This window comes from Hyperolius riggenbachi, chromosome 12, assembly GCF_040937935.1.
Source record: "Hyperolius riggenbachi isolate aHypRig1 chromosome 12, aHypRig1.pri, whole genome shotgun sequence".
Lineage (NCBI taxonomy): Eukaryota > Metazoa > Chordata > Amphibia > Anura > Hyperoliidae > Hyperolius > Hyperolius riggenbachi.
In genome coordinates this window covers 203,268,925-203,284,301 of record NC_090657.1, presented here as the reverse complement: position 1 = coordinate 203,284,301, position 15,377 = coordinate 203,268,925, and the positions used below count along the sequence as shown (strand labels likewise).

At 44.4% G+C, this 15,377-nt stretch overlaps 1 protein-coding gene across 1 annotated transcript; it reads right to left on the bottom strand.

Moving 5' to 3' along the window:
- Positions 1 to 7,642: 7,642 nt before the first annotated feature.
- On the bottom strand, positions 7,643 to 9,109 carry LOC137541029 (E3 ubiquitin/ISG15 ligase TRIM25-like). Its single transcript, XM_068262175.1, has one exon. It carries the CDS (start codon positions 9,107 to 9,109, stop codon positions 7,643 to 7,645), a length of 1,467 nt encoding a protein of 488 aa, XP_068118276.1.
- Between the last annotated feature and the right edge of the window lie 6,268 nt (positions 9,110 to 15,377).

Sequence of the window (15,377 nt, the reverse complement as noted above, 5' to 3'; positions counted from 1 at the left end):
CTGATTTCACACTTGTGGCTGTAGCTCTAGCACTTTGGGTTTGTCAGGAGAAAAGCGCAGTATGAATGTTTTGTGTCTTGTCTGGCCTGGCTGTCATAGCTTTTGAGTCACACACCTGCAGCCAGTGGAGTCAGACCTGAGTCTAAGTGTCTGATCTGTATGCTGATTTGGGCCAGTGACCCAAAGTATTAGAGGCAGAACATCAGCATAGAAGTCACTCAACTGGCATGGCTGGTTAGAGAATGAGGATGACATCCTCTGTATTCTTCTCACTCCAGGTCCCTATTAATTTCCATCACAGTTTTTAGCCTGGTGCGATCCCTAGTTAATCCACTTGCGTTTTTGTTATTGGAACTGTACTCGTTGGCCAAGGGAGTGGTTTTGCTATGTTGGTTTCTTTAATTTTATTGTCTATATAAGCGACGTATCTCCCAGTGTCGGCCAGGCCTCTTAAAATAACGTAACTGCATTCAGGCTGGTTTGGTTTAGCCTTTGTGCCCTTGGCAAGAAAATTGCTCATGTCACATGGCCATACATTTAATCACTTCTTCGGAAAAATAACCATGGTTAGATTATTTTTTTTATCTGTTCTTCATTCCTTCAATTTGTTTTTCAAAATATAATACGTCAGCCAAAACCTACGGGGTGAATATTTTTGCACTTTTTTTGCGAGCCGACGTCCACATGCACATTAGATAAATTTAAAAAGTTTAAAAAAAAACTTGAGTCCTGCATTGCTGAACTGTTTTATATATACTAAAATGAACTTTTTATATAAGTTTGAAATACTGTAACACTAACTTTGTTCTTATGAATATATTTCACAAGCTAACGTGCTCACAATGTATTGTACTTATAGACTTATGGCAGAATTTTTATAACGAGATGAACTAATTTACGACAGGTTCTGGGGAGGAAAAAGGTATATTTTATTTTTATTGCAGCCTACATAGCATAAGTGTTGTCTCCCCATCTACATTGTTGCAAAAGCATCGCTCTAAAAAGAAAATGAATGACGTAGTTATTCCATCTTAATTTCAAATGTACCAAAGGATGTAACGTAATATTTGGGCTTTACCTTGCATTTTTTCTGTCAAAGAAAATAAATGGCATTTATGTGTAGTACCGGAAGAGAATAGATGCCTTGCAATATTATTTTTTGTTTTGTTGTGAGAAATTTGCCTAAACAGATGTCATGATAGAAATTTGTATTTCGTGTCTTCTTCAGTTTTTTCTCTTGATTCCTTTACACATGTTTAGGTTTTCTTTTAATACTTTATTGACTTCTTATGTTTGAGTGTTTACAGATCTGACTTGGGTAGGACATCGCTCAAAGACTGCCTGTTAAACCTGTAAGCGCTAATAATCTCTTTGTGAGCAGGAAATATCATTTTTGTTATGTAGGGATTGGAGTATTTATTTCCATTAATGACCCCTTAGGGGGTTTAGAATGTAGCTTTGTACATGATATATATGTGTGTAAATATATATAAATATGTACATGAAACAACTTGCATTTGAGTGGTTATTTTTATTGTGTTATTTCATATATTTTTGGTGCAGTGTATTTGTATTGTTGTACTAACACTTACCGTACAATAAGAGGCTATGCAGAGATTGTATTTCAGACTTTGGTGGGTGTCAGAGGCCCTTATTCAATTCACTTTTTCTCCTGGGCGATAATTTTTCATTTTCTGTTTAGAATAACTTTTCAGAATTCTGCAATTAAGAGTACCGAAAAGTTGGTGAAAACGTTCAAAATTTATTCCGAGTATTTTCTTGCTGGCTGGCACCTTAAAGAGGAACTGTAACGACAAAACGGCCCCTGGGGGGTACTCACCTCGGGTGGGGGAAGCCTCCGGATCCTAATGAGGCTTCCCACGCCGTCCTCCATCCGTCAGGGGTCTCGCTGTGGCCCTCCGTGCAGCGGTGACGTAATATTTACCTTCCTGGCTCCTGCGCAGGCGCTCTGACGGCTGTCGGCGCCGAAGTAGGCGGAAATACCCGATCTCCGTCGGGTCTGCTCTACTGCGCAGGCGCAAGTTTCCGGCGCCTGCGCAGTAGAGCGGACCCGACGGAGATCGGGTATTTCCGTCTATTTCCGTGCCGAAAGTCGCCACAGCGCCCCCGCTGGAGCCAGCAAAGGTAAATATTGAACTGACAGTCGGCACAGTCGCCGGCTGTTCGGAGGGCTGCGGCGAGACCCCTGTGGGACAGAGGACGGCGTGGGAAGCCTCATTAGGATCCGGAGGCTTCCCCCACCCGAGGTGAGTACCCCCCAGGGGATCTTTTTGATGTTACAGTGTCTCTTTAAAAGGCATCTTACTGATAAGGTGTGAAAACATCACCTTGGAGAAAACTTAGGAGAAAAATTGAATTGCAAAAGGCCCAGAAAGTGAAACCTCAATTTAACTTGCGTTTCCTTTGGTGATGTGATCTTTGTGCTCTTGAGTTTTCACGTCTGCACCCATTACCATGGCCTACCACTAACATTACTGGATGCTTATGTTTTCAGGATACTGCAGTGGTCAACCTGAAGTCCACCAGTATGACCTTTCCAGGCACTTCACCCTCCCCAGCACATTTTTCTATGTGTTGGAGACTGCAATGCTGATATATCTTCTGCTTTCCCAGGGAGTGCAGTATAGGAGAGTGTGGTTGTGAGCACAAAGTGGTTGAGAACATTGAAAACTGGGAGGGAAGTTGTAATTGACTGAGACCCAAGGAGAGGGGTAAGTACTTGTGCGACTCAGTCCAACTGACAATATCTGTAAGGCTTATATCCCATCTGCAGCCGAACCATGTGTGGGCCAGCAGGAGCGGACAGTGTAGTCTGTGCTCCGATGGTTGGCTGTGGTCCAGCTGGAGTGGGGGGCAAATGTGTTACCACCATAGGTTATACGAGGAATGCATCTGCCTGTCCGGGATTATTGCGGACCGCATAGAAGTGTGGCCTGCTTACCACAGCCTGGCAAGTGGGAATGGCTCCTATATATATAATGATTAAACCAAGAGCGCTCAACAGATTATCCACAAATAATAAGATCAACAGAACATATGTCATTCATAGAGTCCTTTTTGTTTAAAATATTTTCGATTAATTGCCACAAGTTCACGAATGAGTATGTCACTTGATTTCTTCACTTCCAGTACATCTCACTGCAGGATCCCCATAAGCATACAACAGAATTAAGGTAGTAACCCTATACGCTTACCATATAGTTACGCTAATCCTTCCAGATCAGCAAATAGCGTTTTCGGCCTTGCCAGCAACTTTACTTTCTCCTCTCCGCCCGATATCCCAAGGCTCCAGCATGTGTAAAAGATAAAAAATATACAGCCGCAATAGTGTGATATCGTCTGATAGAGAATATATATATATCAGTGTTGCCAACCAGTGCACCCTTAATCTAAATGAATAATAATACTTCTGCACAAATGCAAATATGATAACCGTATGACCTATAAAAAGTAGGAAAACATGTTTTTATTGAATATTATGTCAGGGTTTTAAACCGCTTTAAGGGGCCCATACACTGGTCGATATCAGCCATTGATTGATTGATTCTATAGAATCAATTCTATCAAATCGATTGATTTGTGGCCAATTTCAACCAATTTTGATGGATTTGATCTATCTGATCTACTGGCCTGATCTGATCTGCTAGGTCGATCTGCTGCTGGAAGCAGATCCATGGCACATAGAATTGCATTAGATCTAATGGTCTAATAATGCATTTAGATAGATCTCCAATAGGTTTCATTCTGAAATCGATTGGAAATCTTTTCCTAGTGTGTAGCACACATCAGATAGATTCCTGTCAGATTCAACTTGACAGGCATCTGACTGAAATCTATCTGATGGTTGAATCTGCTGCAAATAAGTGTATGGCCACCTTTACAGAATCTTTCTTGTAGGTTATCTCTCAGTAGGGCCTGTGAAATTGTTCTAGTTGTTCCTTTATCTACAAACCATCTCCAACAGATTTGTGGTGGTCAGACTCTGCCTGCTTATTCCAGAGACTGAATAAACTCAATCCCGTGCTATCACGAAGTGATGTGAATGGAGAAAGTAATGGAGGCGGTTCATTGGTGAAATTTTGGTGCTTTCCAACCAGCGTTTTTGCCCCTCGTCCGGTATTGCTTAAAGGGGCATTATGGCTAATATTGTTATTTTTAATTAATAAAGTAAATAATGTGCACAAGAGGTACAAGTTATAAAAAAAAAAAATAAGTATCTAGTGAAAAATGAAGTGGTGTCTGACACGATCCTTTCTTTCCATCTGAATGAAAATATGATCGTTCCCTAAAAATTGTACTGGTAATGGGCATCTTTAGAACCAATCCTGAAAGGTAAACCTTCAAGACGCTGCTTTTTAGTGCAAATAGAGAGTATAACATATTGTACACCGTCTCCCTTTTTTTAGTTGCCTCGTGCACTGAAATGGCTGCAATCACCTGGTACATGACAGCTTTTGTGACTACCCATGGTCTATCGGTTAGCAGTGTTCCCCAACCCTGTCCTCAAGGCCCACCAATGGTGCATGTTTTGTATAAATCCACAGAGGTAGGTAAACAGCGCTGCTGATACACTAATTACCTCACCTGTGCATGTTTGTGGTTTCCTGCAAAACATGTACTGTTGGTGGGCCTTGAGGACAGGGTTGGGGAGCTCTGGGTTAAAAGACACCTGAAGTGAGATGGATATGGAGGCTGATATGTTTATTTCCTTTTAAATAATGCACATTGCCTGGCTGTCCTGGTAATCCTCTGTCTCTAATACTTTAAGTCATAGACCCTAAACAAGCATGCAGATCAGATGTCTATGACAAATCTGACATGATTAGTTGCATGCTTGTTTTAGGCATGTGGTTTAGACCCTACTGACCAGAAAGATTAGCAGGACTGCCAGGCAATTGCTTATCTACTTAAGTACCGCGGTGATTGAAATCTACGCCCTGTTTTGGTGGGCTCCTGGCTGGCTTACATCGATAGAAACGGTCAGGAGCCAATGAAAGCGGCTCCTGATTGGCTCACATGGCTCTACCGTCATAGAGACGGCAAAGTCCATGTCCTTAGGATCCTGGCGAGCGGCGGTTGCGGCAGGTATGCACAGCAATTCGTCGGGATTCCGTCGTTCTTGTACCAGCAGTCTCTGGTCCATAAGGGGGCAGAGACCGCTGGTACTTAAGTGGTTAAAGGACCGCTATTGTGAAAAATTATAAAATTTAAAATACATGTTAACACATAAAAATAAGTATGTTTCTTTCAAATTAAAATGATCCATCAATTACTTTTCTCCCATCTTGCTGTCATATACAGTAGGTAGAAGAACTGACAGGTTTTGGTTTAGTCCTTCCCTTCATGGGGGATTCTCAGCCTGCCCTTTATTCTTTATAAAGACGCTTCATGAAAAGTATTTATATAAAGAAGCTGGCCAGCCTCACTGCTTTCTGCACACTTTTTTTGTTATCAGTTGGACGGAGCAACTGCCATTCACTAGGTGCTTTTGAAAATAAAGAAAACCCTAAGAATTCCCCATGAGATAGGCTAGTCCAAAACCTGTCGGTTCTGTCAGATTTCTTCTAGTTACTGAAAGTGACAGCAACACAGGAGAAAAGTAATGTATGGCTTATTTTAGTCTGGAAGAAACATACTTCTTATTTGGATGTGTCTACATGTATTTTCATTTTTACAATTTTCTCTATAGTGGTACTTTAAAAAGGAAATAAATATGGCAGCTTCCATTGGGGAGGGTTAACAATGGCCATTTCACAGTGAACAATGACTTATATACCAGTTCACAGCTGTGTGTATCTGGGATCCTAAGGTAAAGTACTCACTGCTGGAGGTACATAAGGATTCTAAAGAGGCTTAATGCTAAAGGGTGCACCAGTCAGTAAAATAACAGTTTTTAATTGTTTGACCCTTTAATAAAGGCAGAAGAAAAGTAGTGGTATATAATCTGGATATAAACAGTGAAAGGTTGAGTATTGCATAGTAATGCTTAACATACTGAAGAAGATTGATTGCCCAAACAATGTACTAAATATGAGTAAACACAAGGAAAAAGGGAACAATGTGACAGACACTACAACACCACCGGATCTGGTACAGAGGATTCCAGGGAGCCTTTCCACATAGGTAAGTTTCCCACTCAGGATAGAGGCAGAGGTGAGAGAGGCTCCAGCCTCAGGGCGCAGTGTAGGACGGGGCGCACAAGTCACTCTGCTATCATTCCCCTATTGTGTTTGAAGCAGAGAGAAATAAGTAAAGGGGATATATGGCAGTGACTGCAAGCCAGATAACTAGAGATTAAAATGGAGAAACCTAGAGCCCAATATAGTGTAGTATGTATTAAAACAAGTGGAAAATTAAAGTGTGAGATGTAGATACTCACAAACATGGGTTACTACTTAGGCAACCACTGTATAGGCAGGTGAGGAGATTAGACCTGTCCTCACTCAGGAATAAGATGTCACGCTCTGTAGATCGGAAAGAAGGGGGTAGCTCACCCCTCCACCAGGTGTGGACACAGTATCGTAGCAAGAGAACAGAGGCGGCGCCAGCAGGATAAAAATTGATAAAAACTCTAAAAAAGTTGCTGGGAGGAAGTGATGGACTTACCTCCGGGAAGCAGACACGAAAGACTGTCTGAATTTATACAAATACATTTATTATAGGGGGGCATCAGGAGCCCTGGGGCGCCTCTTAGTCTAATAGCAATCAGTGAGTGATGGCTGGAGTGGGAGGGATGGAAGGGCGCACTTTGGTGTCTCAGCCTTGAGTGCTGGAAATCTTGTGCCGGCTCTGTTCCCACTGCGTGCTCAGGATATTAGCAATAACATATTTAGTACATTCCATAAAAAGAGATCCATATCTGGCAGTGCTTGTGGTTTCTTTGAAAAAAAAAAAAAAAGCTTTATTCCATTGGGCTTCTTTAAAACGGCATGAATGAAATGCGTGCTATGACAGCGGCTTAAACACAGTGTAGGTGCAGCATTCACATACCTGTAGACCCGATGAGACTGTGGGGCAATGTGGGAGCAGCGGTCCTCCTTACGACTCACTCAAACGAGCGTCCTCCGAGGCTATGTGCACGCAGGACATCATGGAGCCTCTGAGGATGCTCGTTTGAGCGAAACGGTCGTAAGGCAAACCGCTGATCCCACATTGCCCCGCAGCCTTATTGCATCTATGAGTATGTGAATGCTGTACCTAGATTGTATTTGAGCTGCTGTCATAGCACACATTTATTCATGCACGCTAACTGCTTTAAAGAAGCCTGATGCAATACAGCTTTTTCTAAAGAGAATAAAACCGGCAGTGCCGGATATGGATCTCTTTTTATGGAATGTACTAAATATGTGCTTAATTTAATTTTTGTTTTCGTACTTAATTTTCTTTAGTTGGACTATGAAGCAGCATGTCATAAGTTGAAATTAACTAAAATATTATTTTGATTCTATTCAGACTTCTTGATCTATCAGCACAGGCAATATTTTGTAGCAGCTTAGTCTTTGCCCTTCTTTAATACCAAGTTTTTCTTTCGCTTTGATATAGCTGGTAACATAAATCTGTTTTTGTCTTGTCTTATTAAGTTTGCTTTGCAGTACCTGGTCAGGCTGGTTCTTCAGAATTGTTAGTTCAAGATTCTGACGCTTCCTGTCCACACACAAAATGCAGCATGGAGGGGCTCGGTGAACTTGGTAGTAAAGGTGTGTAAATGTCTGATGGGTTCACACAGCTCATAAAAAAACAACTGCCCAGCCTCATAATTTAGATTCATTCGTAACCTATGGGTGGTAAGCCTATGGGGTATCTTTTGCATCTTGCTATCGTGCATGAATGCAAGGTCATCCTCACACCACCTCAGGCACCAAGACTTCTTGTTATTTCCTAAGAAAGAACTTCCACCTTTCTTGTCTATTGTGGAATAAGCCACACCAAGCCTCCAACGCCCGGTCCTGCTGATCTCCACTTCCCAGCTGTGTTGTCCTTTACAAAAATTGTTCAGGCTTAAAGCCTGATAATATTCAAATCTCTCTGGTGTCTCTGGGCGGTTTTGGCCAATTTCTATCCATGATGCTGTTTTTAGGTCCTCAGAGACTATTAAATGGTTCCCAGCTGTGTTCAAGTCCATCAGCACAACACTGCTGTCTGCAGCTTTTTGCAGGTCAGTCTCCATGGATGCACCAGTGACCAGATTGGTTAGTCCACCTTGAATAGTCTTTGAGATCATTTCATCATCAATACTTGTAAGGAGAATCTTTAGCATGTCATTTTCTGTATCTTCATCTTTGTCAACTTGGCAAAACATGGCTGCATCTGGCAGAAGTATTGGTAAAGGGTCCTTCAAACAGCAGGCATCCTCGATGAATAACATTTTGCTATATAAACCGTCTTTTTCTGTTTCTAGTTTCCGGATGAGATCGGAGGCAGACAATAAGATCTGTTCTTCCTGTTTTGATATCTTGTGTAGGACTCTTTTCTCGAGACCCTCCAGCTGTCTCCTCAGGTCTCTGATCAGGGAAACCACCCTCTCTCTTCTTCCAGCTGCTTTTTGACGTACTTTTATCTTGAATTCCTGCAGACTCTGTATGTTCTTCTCCATGGTTTTCCTCTTGGTTACTAGCTTCTGAAGAATGTTTTGTAACCCTTTCTTTATCTCCACAGCATCCTCCACTGGCTTCATGCAGGAAGTCCTTGATGCTGAAGCCTCCATAGGTGACTGGTGAGTGTCGGATTTTGTTTTTCCACTGGAAGTTGTGGCGGGAACTACTGTGTGCGTAACTGACTTGTTATGTTTTACCAAGTGATGGTCACACATGGAGATCTCACACTGTAAACAGGACTTCACAGCAGGTTTAGGGATGTCACAATATGTGCAGAAAATCACAGGCTTCTCTTGATCTATCTGAGTAGAAATCAGATGTGTTGTTATGTTATATAGAGACACATTCCGCTGCAGATCTGGGAGTTCGCGAAACTCTGCTCTGCAATCCGGGCAGGTAAAAGCCCTGGAGACCTTCTGTCTCTCCAGTATATCCGTGATACAGAGCCGGCAGAAGCTGTGGCCACATCTCAGAGTGACGGGATCCGTATACATGTTCAGACAGATTGAGCAGTTCAGCTCCTCAGGGCAGCGGACGCCATTGTCGTTGGTGAGAAATGAACTGTTGAGGGAGGGAACTGCTAGGGCTCGTTTACTTCCTCATCATGCCTGGCAAATATTAACCCTACTGGTTCCCTGTTTGACTAAGGGGAAGGGATTTTCTTTTAAGTTTAAAATTTCAATGTTATCAGCCACTGTATGAATTATAGCGGGAGCAGAATAAACCTGAGTACAAAGTACAAATTGTGACACAGGTGAAGATGAGGACCTGCCCCACAGCTTACAGTTTAGGAGGTGGGAAAATACAATATACAGTTTTGGAGAAATGGAACTGTGGCTGATTAGGGATAGTTAGAGAAAGGAAGCTGGGTAGGCAAGTTTAGAGGTGGGATTTGAGGGCATTTTAATGGGAACCTGAGGTGGATATGGAAGCTGCATATTTCCTTTTAACAACTCAGCAGTTTCTGGCCCCTTAAAGTGACTCTGTAACAAAAATTACAACGTTTTTTCTTCCATCCTACAAGTTCCTAAACCTATTCTTATGTGTTCTGGCTTACTACAGCTCTTTCTACTATAACCATCTCTGTAATAAATCAATGTATCTTTCCCCTGTCAGACTTGTCGGCCTGTGTCTGGAAGGCTGCCAAGTTCTTCAGTGTTGAACTGTTCCTCTATGCACACTCCAGTGTGTGTTTTATTTACATAAGCCAGCAGCTTCTCTGCTATCTTATCAGTGATAGAAGAGAGCTGGATAAAAATCCTCCTCTGGAGGCTGTGAAAGGAGCTGGTCTGTCACATACTGAGGAATTAACGACATAGGCAGAGCTGTCTGCAGGAAGTCTGTAATGTTCAGTGCATGAGAGAAGCTGGGGACAGAAGGTAAACACACACAAGTGATCTCTTGAGATTCAGAAGTAAGGCTGTATACAGCCTGCTTGTGTATGGATGTATTTTCTATGTGTGGACATGCTGTACATCAACCTACTTCCTGTTTTGGTGGCCATTTTGTTTGTTTATAAACAAACTTTTTAAAACTGTTTTTGACTACTTTTAATGCGGCGGGGAGCGGTGAAATTGTGACAGAGGGTAATAGGAGATGTCCCCTAACACACTGGTATGTTTACTTTTGTGCGATTTTAACAATACAGATTCTCTTTAAGGTTTAGTTTTTTTGCTGAATCTATGCAATTCCTGCTAGATTTAGTACTACACTGTCTGTACACTTTATAAAATGGCAGATTGCTGGCTGGGAGTGAGCATTTGCTTCTTGTGTGTTTTGCAGTGTGGTAAGTTGGGCACCACTGGGAGAGAAAGTGAGAGGGTGCCATATTTTTTTTCTTTTAAAGCGGAATGAAACCCAGCATTTCTTCTTTGCTCTAATAGATTATTTACAGCATATTATATACATCCAGCATTTTTTTTACTAGAACAGCATTCAAAGGGTTAACACAGGCCTAAAGGTGCGTACACACGCACTACGGCCGCCAACGACGGGTCCGTCAGACCCGCCGGGCGGATCGCTCAGAAACAGCATTATCAGTCCGCCAACAGCGCGTACACACGCGCTACTGTCGCCTGAAAGTCCGCCCAGCGGGAGGGTCTGACGGACCCGTCATTGGCGGCCGTAGTGCGTGTGTACACACCTTTAGAAGCTTCCCTGCCAGCCAACTTGCAGATAATGTTATCTTGTGTTTAATTGTATAACGAATAAGACTATATGAATTTCATAGCTGTGCTATACACGGTCTCCATGTAACAGACAGAAATCATACGTCACATGCATTCAAATCTGCCCCCATCGGTGCCGCACTGGCTAGCTCTTCCAGGGCCACCTGGGGAGCTAGCTTCCTGGCTTCCTTTCAGGCAGCCATATGGCTGAAGCAATTGACACCTCTGCTAAGGCCCAGATTCCAGTCACATGCTAATTACAAATCACAGGCATCCTGTACCTTAGGTTACTGAACTATTTCTCTGCTGAGGGAGGGAGAGACCCCAGGTTTGACTGCCTGGTATCCACAGACAGACAATTCAGATTTGGCAACGCATATTATATAGAACTAGCATTTTTTTTTTACTAGAACAGCATTCAAAGGGTTAACACAGGCCTAAAGGTGCGTACACACGCACTACGGAGGGCAACGATGGGTCCGTCAGACCCGCCGGGTGGATCGCTCAGAAACAGCATTATCAGTCCGCCGACAGCGTGTACACACGCGCTACTGTCGCTTGAAAGTCTGCCCAGCGGGAGGGTCTGACGGACCCGTCGTTGGCGGCCGTAATGCGTGTGTACACACCTTTAGAAGCTTCCCTGCCAGCCAACTTGCAGATAATGTTATCTTGTGTTTAATTGTATCAAGTGAGGAATGTAAACAAAGGCTTCTCCGACAGTGCCGGGTCTCCTAAAGACAGTGAGACAATCAGAAAGCATTAATGCATAAAGGACTTACGAGCCCAAATTTAAAAAAAAAAAAAAATTGTGTACCTGTATGATTTTTGAAGGCACGGAGGACGCCATCCACTCCCTCCTTGCAGTTCCACCTGGTCCCCGCTGCTTCATTCTCCCCCGGGCCAGATTCCGACCCCACAGCCCGGGTCGGGCTCTCCTGCCTCCTCAAAAATGGCTGCCGGAGGAGGCCGCGGCTGCGCAGTCTGTACATATGTGAGTGCGGCTGCACAGCTAGGGCCTCCCCCCCCGATCCACGCTACAGGAGACAGCCTGTAGCGTGGATCGGGGAGGGAGGCCCTAGAGCTGCGCAGCCGCACTCTTATCTGTGCGGACTGCATAGCTGCGGCCTCCTCCAGCGGCCATTTTTGAGGAGGCAAGAGAGCCCGACCCCGGGCTGTGGGGTCGGTGTCACAGGGCCCCTAGTGGCCGGAACCGAAGAAATGCCTTCTAATCGGTTTCAGCAAACAGACCATGCAATCTGTGGTCGCAATCAGTGCGCAGAAACCGCTGGAATTTTGGCAGCAGACCGACTAGAAGGGAGCCTGTGAGTTACTGTAATACAAAATACACACTATTTCAGGGTATAACTGCCACCACCTCTGCTATCATGGGACAGAGGAACCCACTGACTGACTCTAGACCTGCAAATAGAAGCCGGTTAAACACACTCTTATTTTATCTAGCTATCAACAATAGTAGCGACTCTTCACAAACCAGGGTTCAGTTTGTGCGGCTGAATAGCAGGGTAGCTGAATAAATGACGTTAGCGTCGTTTATTAAATATGCGATATGAATAATATATACAGAAACTCGTTAAAATCAACAATTATAGAGACAAATAATAGCACAGTATAGAAAATAAAAATGAGGGAAAAAATACTTATACTTAAAGTTCCTGGAAATATGTCCTTTCTGGGAAACTCGTAAAGTTCCTTTGTTTCAGTTCAAGAGCGAAGTTCAGACAAGATGGCCGCTAACCACAGGGTCCTCTGGCTAGCAGCAGCATGCTCTCATGAAGATGGGATTTGGAGGACTGAGGTCCACCTGCTGGCAATGTGCTTTTGATGAAGCTGGTTTGGGGGCGTGGCAACGCCTGCCCCCTCTGAATTACCCACCAATGACAGTTCATTCCCTCTGAGAGAGATTTTAGGTTTAAACTTATAAAATGCTGTAACTCATAAACGATACATGTCATATTTAGGTGGATAGAAGATTTATAATTGTCAGAAAATACCGATTAATATGACCTCAGATGTGATTAGGGCAGCGGGTCCGGTTCCTGAGAAGGGTCGTACACCAATAACCGGACGGGTTATTGCAATGAATTTTATATCAGCACATTGGGCAGATTTTAATGAATAAGACTATATGAATTTCATAGCTGTGCTATACATGGTCTCCATGTAACAGACAGATAGAAATCATACAACACATGTATTCAAATCTGCCCCCATCGGTGCCGCACTGGCTAGCTCTTCCAGGGCCACCTGGGGAGCTAGCTTCCTGGCTTCCTTTCAGGCAGCCATATGGCTGAAGCAATTGACACCTCTGCTAAGGCCCAGATTCCAGTCACATGCTAATTACAAATCACAGGCATCCTGTACCTTAGGTTACTGAACTATTTCTCTGCTGAGGGAGGGAGAGACCCCAGGTTTGACTGCCTGGTATCCACAGACAGACAATTCAGATTTGGCCACGCATATTATATAGAACTAGCATTTTTTTTTTACTAGAACAGCATTCAAAGGGTTAACACAGGCCTAAAGGTGCGTACACACGCACTACGGAGGGCAACGATGGGTCCGTCAGACCCGCGGGGCGGATCGCTCAGAAACAGCATTATCAGTCCGCCGACAGCGCGTACACACGCGCTACTGTCGCTTGAAAGTCTGCCCAGCGGGAGGGTCTGACGGACCCGTCGTTGGCGGCCGTAATGCGTGTGTACACACCTTTAGAAGCTTCCCTGCCAGCCAACTTGCAGATAATGTTATCTTGTGTTTAATTGTATCAAGTGAGGAATGTAAACAAAGCCTTCTCCGACAGTGCCGGGTCTCCTAAAGACAGTGAGACAATCAGAAAGCATTAATGCATAAAGGACTTACGAGCCCAAATTTAAAAAAAAAAAATAAAAAAAAATTGTGTACCTGTATGATTTTTGAAGGCACGGAGGACGCCATCCACTCCCTCCTTGCAGTTCCACCTGGTCCCCGCTGCTTCATTCTCCCCCGGGTCGGCCTCTCCTGCCTCCTCAAAAATGGCTGCCGGAGGAGGCTGCGGCTGCGCAGTCTGTACATATGTGAGTGCGGCTGCACAGCTAGGGCCCCCCCCCCCCCCCGATCCACGCTACAGGAGACAGCCTGTAGCGTGGATCGGGGAGGGAGGCCCTAGAGCTGCGCAGCCGCACTCTTATCTGTGCGGACTGCATAGCTGCGGCCTCCTCCAGCGGCCATTTTTGAGGAGGCAAGAGAGCCCGACCCCGGGCTGTGGGGTCGGTGTCACAGGGCCCCTAGTGGCCGGAACCGCAAAATGCCTTCTAATCGGTTTCAGCAAACAGACCATGCAATCTGTGGTCGCAATCAGTGCGCAGAAACCGCTGGAATTTTGGCAGCAGACCGACTAGAAGGGAGCCTGTGAGTTACTGTAATACAAAATACACACTATTTCAGGGTATAACTGCCACCACCTCTGCTATCATGGGACAGAGGAACCCACTGACTGACTCTAGACCTGCAAATAGAAGCCGGTTAAACACACTCTTATTTTTTCTCCCATCGTCCTCCAGGATGGCTGCTGCTGAGATATTGCTTGTCCCTCCCCGAACGGAAACACCTGTAAGAGTAATCAATTTAAAAGAACCCGCCCTTATATAAGGACTCCTCCTCCCTCACCAACTCAGTTTTTGTTTGTTTCCCATCACCTGAGGATACACCTGTAGACCTTTCTTGTTTTAAGGCATAGGTTGGCCTGGGGCGCCTATGTTGTCAGGCAGGGGTTTTTTCCTGGATGGCGGTGGAAACTGTGAGTAGGATGCCCCAGTTTTAACCTGTGTGCGGTGGGGGCGGAATGTTACCTGGCTGCAGGTTGTCCAAAAGGATCACCGCCATTACCGCCCTTCTTGCTGCGTCCATGTGTTACAGAGCAGCTAGAGATGTCAGAAGTTATGACATAGGATCTCCTGGTCCCGCAGGTGTCACTTCTGCTAGCCGCTGTTTGGCCAATGAAGACAGGAAGTGGGGCGGTGTCTTCTGAAGCCAAGAGAAGCGCGAATTCCGTGCTCTCTACACGTGGGACGCCAGCGACGCTGCCATGGAGCAGAAGCAGTCCTCCGCAACAGCAGCCTCTGATGCCCGACCGAGACTCTCTCTCGGAGGAATTGGCACAGGTACATATATGAGAAAACGATTGCTATCTATAAATACCTCTAGCAAAATGTTTTCTGAGCAGTGACTCTTCTTTCACTGTTTTGCAAAACTTGCACAGCAACAGCCTGAGAGATAGAGATGCCAAAAGTGTAACATTAGATTACATGATAAGAAATGGAACTGCTCCTCACGTTCTCCACTATGCTGGAAGATGGGATCACAGACAATAGGCATCCCAGCCTGTTCCAGCAGCAAGGTGAGTGCACTGATGGTGCATTTTTTGCAGGAATATACACTCCTATGGTGAGATTGCAGTGTGATTTCCCCTGTGTTTTACCTTTTCCCTTTCCCTCTATAACCTAGCAAGCTAAGTGCATGCAAAGCAGAGGGGGTATCGGATAGGGTTGGAGAAGCTAATATCTTAGAAATGTTGCTACTGCAACATTGGGCTTCC

Bases quoted from the DNA above. Each gene is read 5' to 3' on its own strand.
- LOC137541029 (XM_068262175.1), bottom strand. From the start codon at position 9,109: ATGTATACGGATCCCGTCACTCTGAGATGTGGCCACAGCTTCTGCCGG.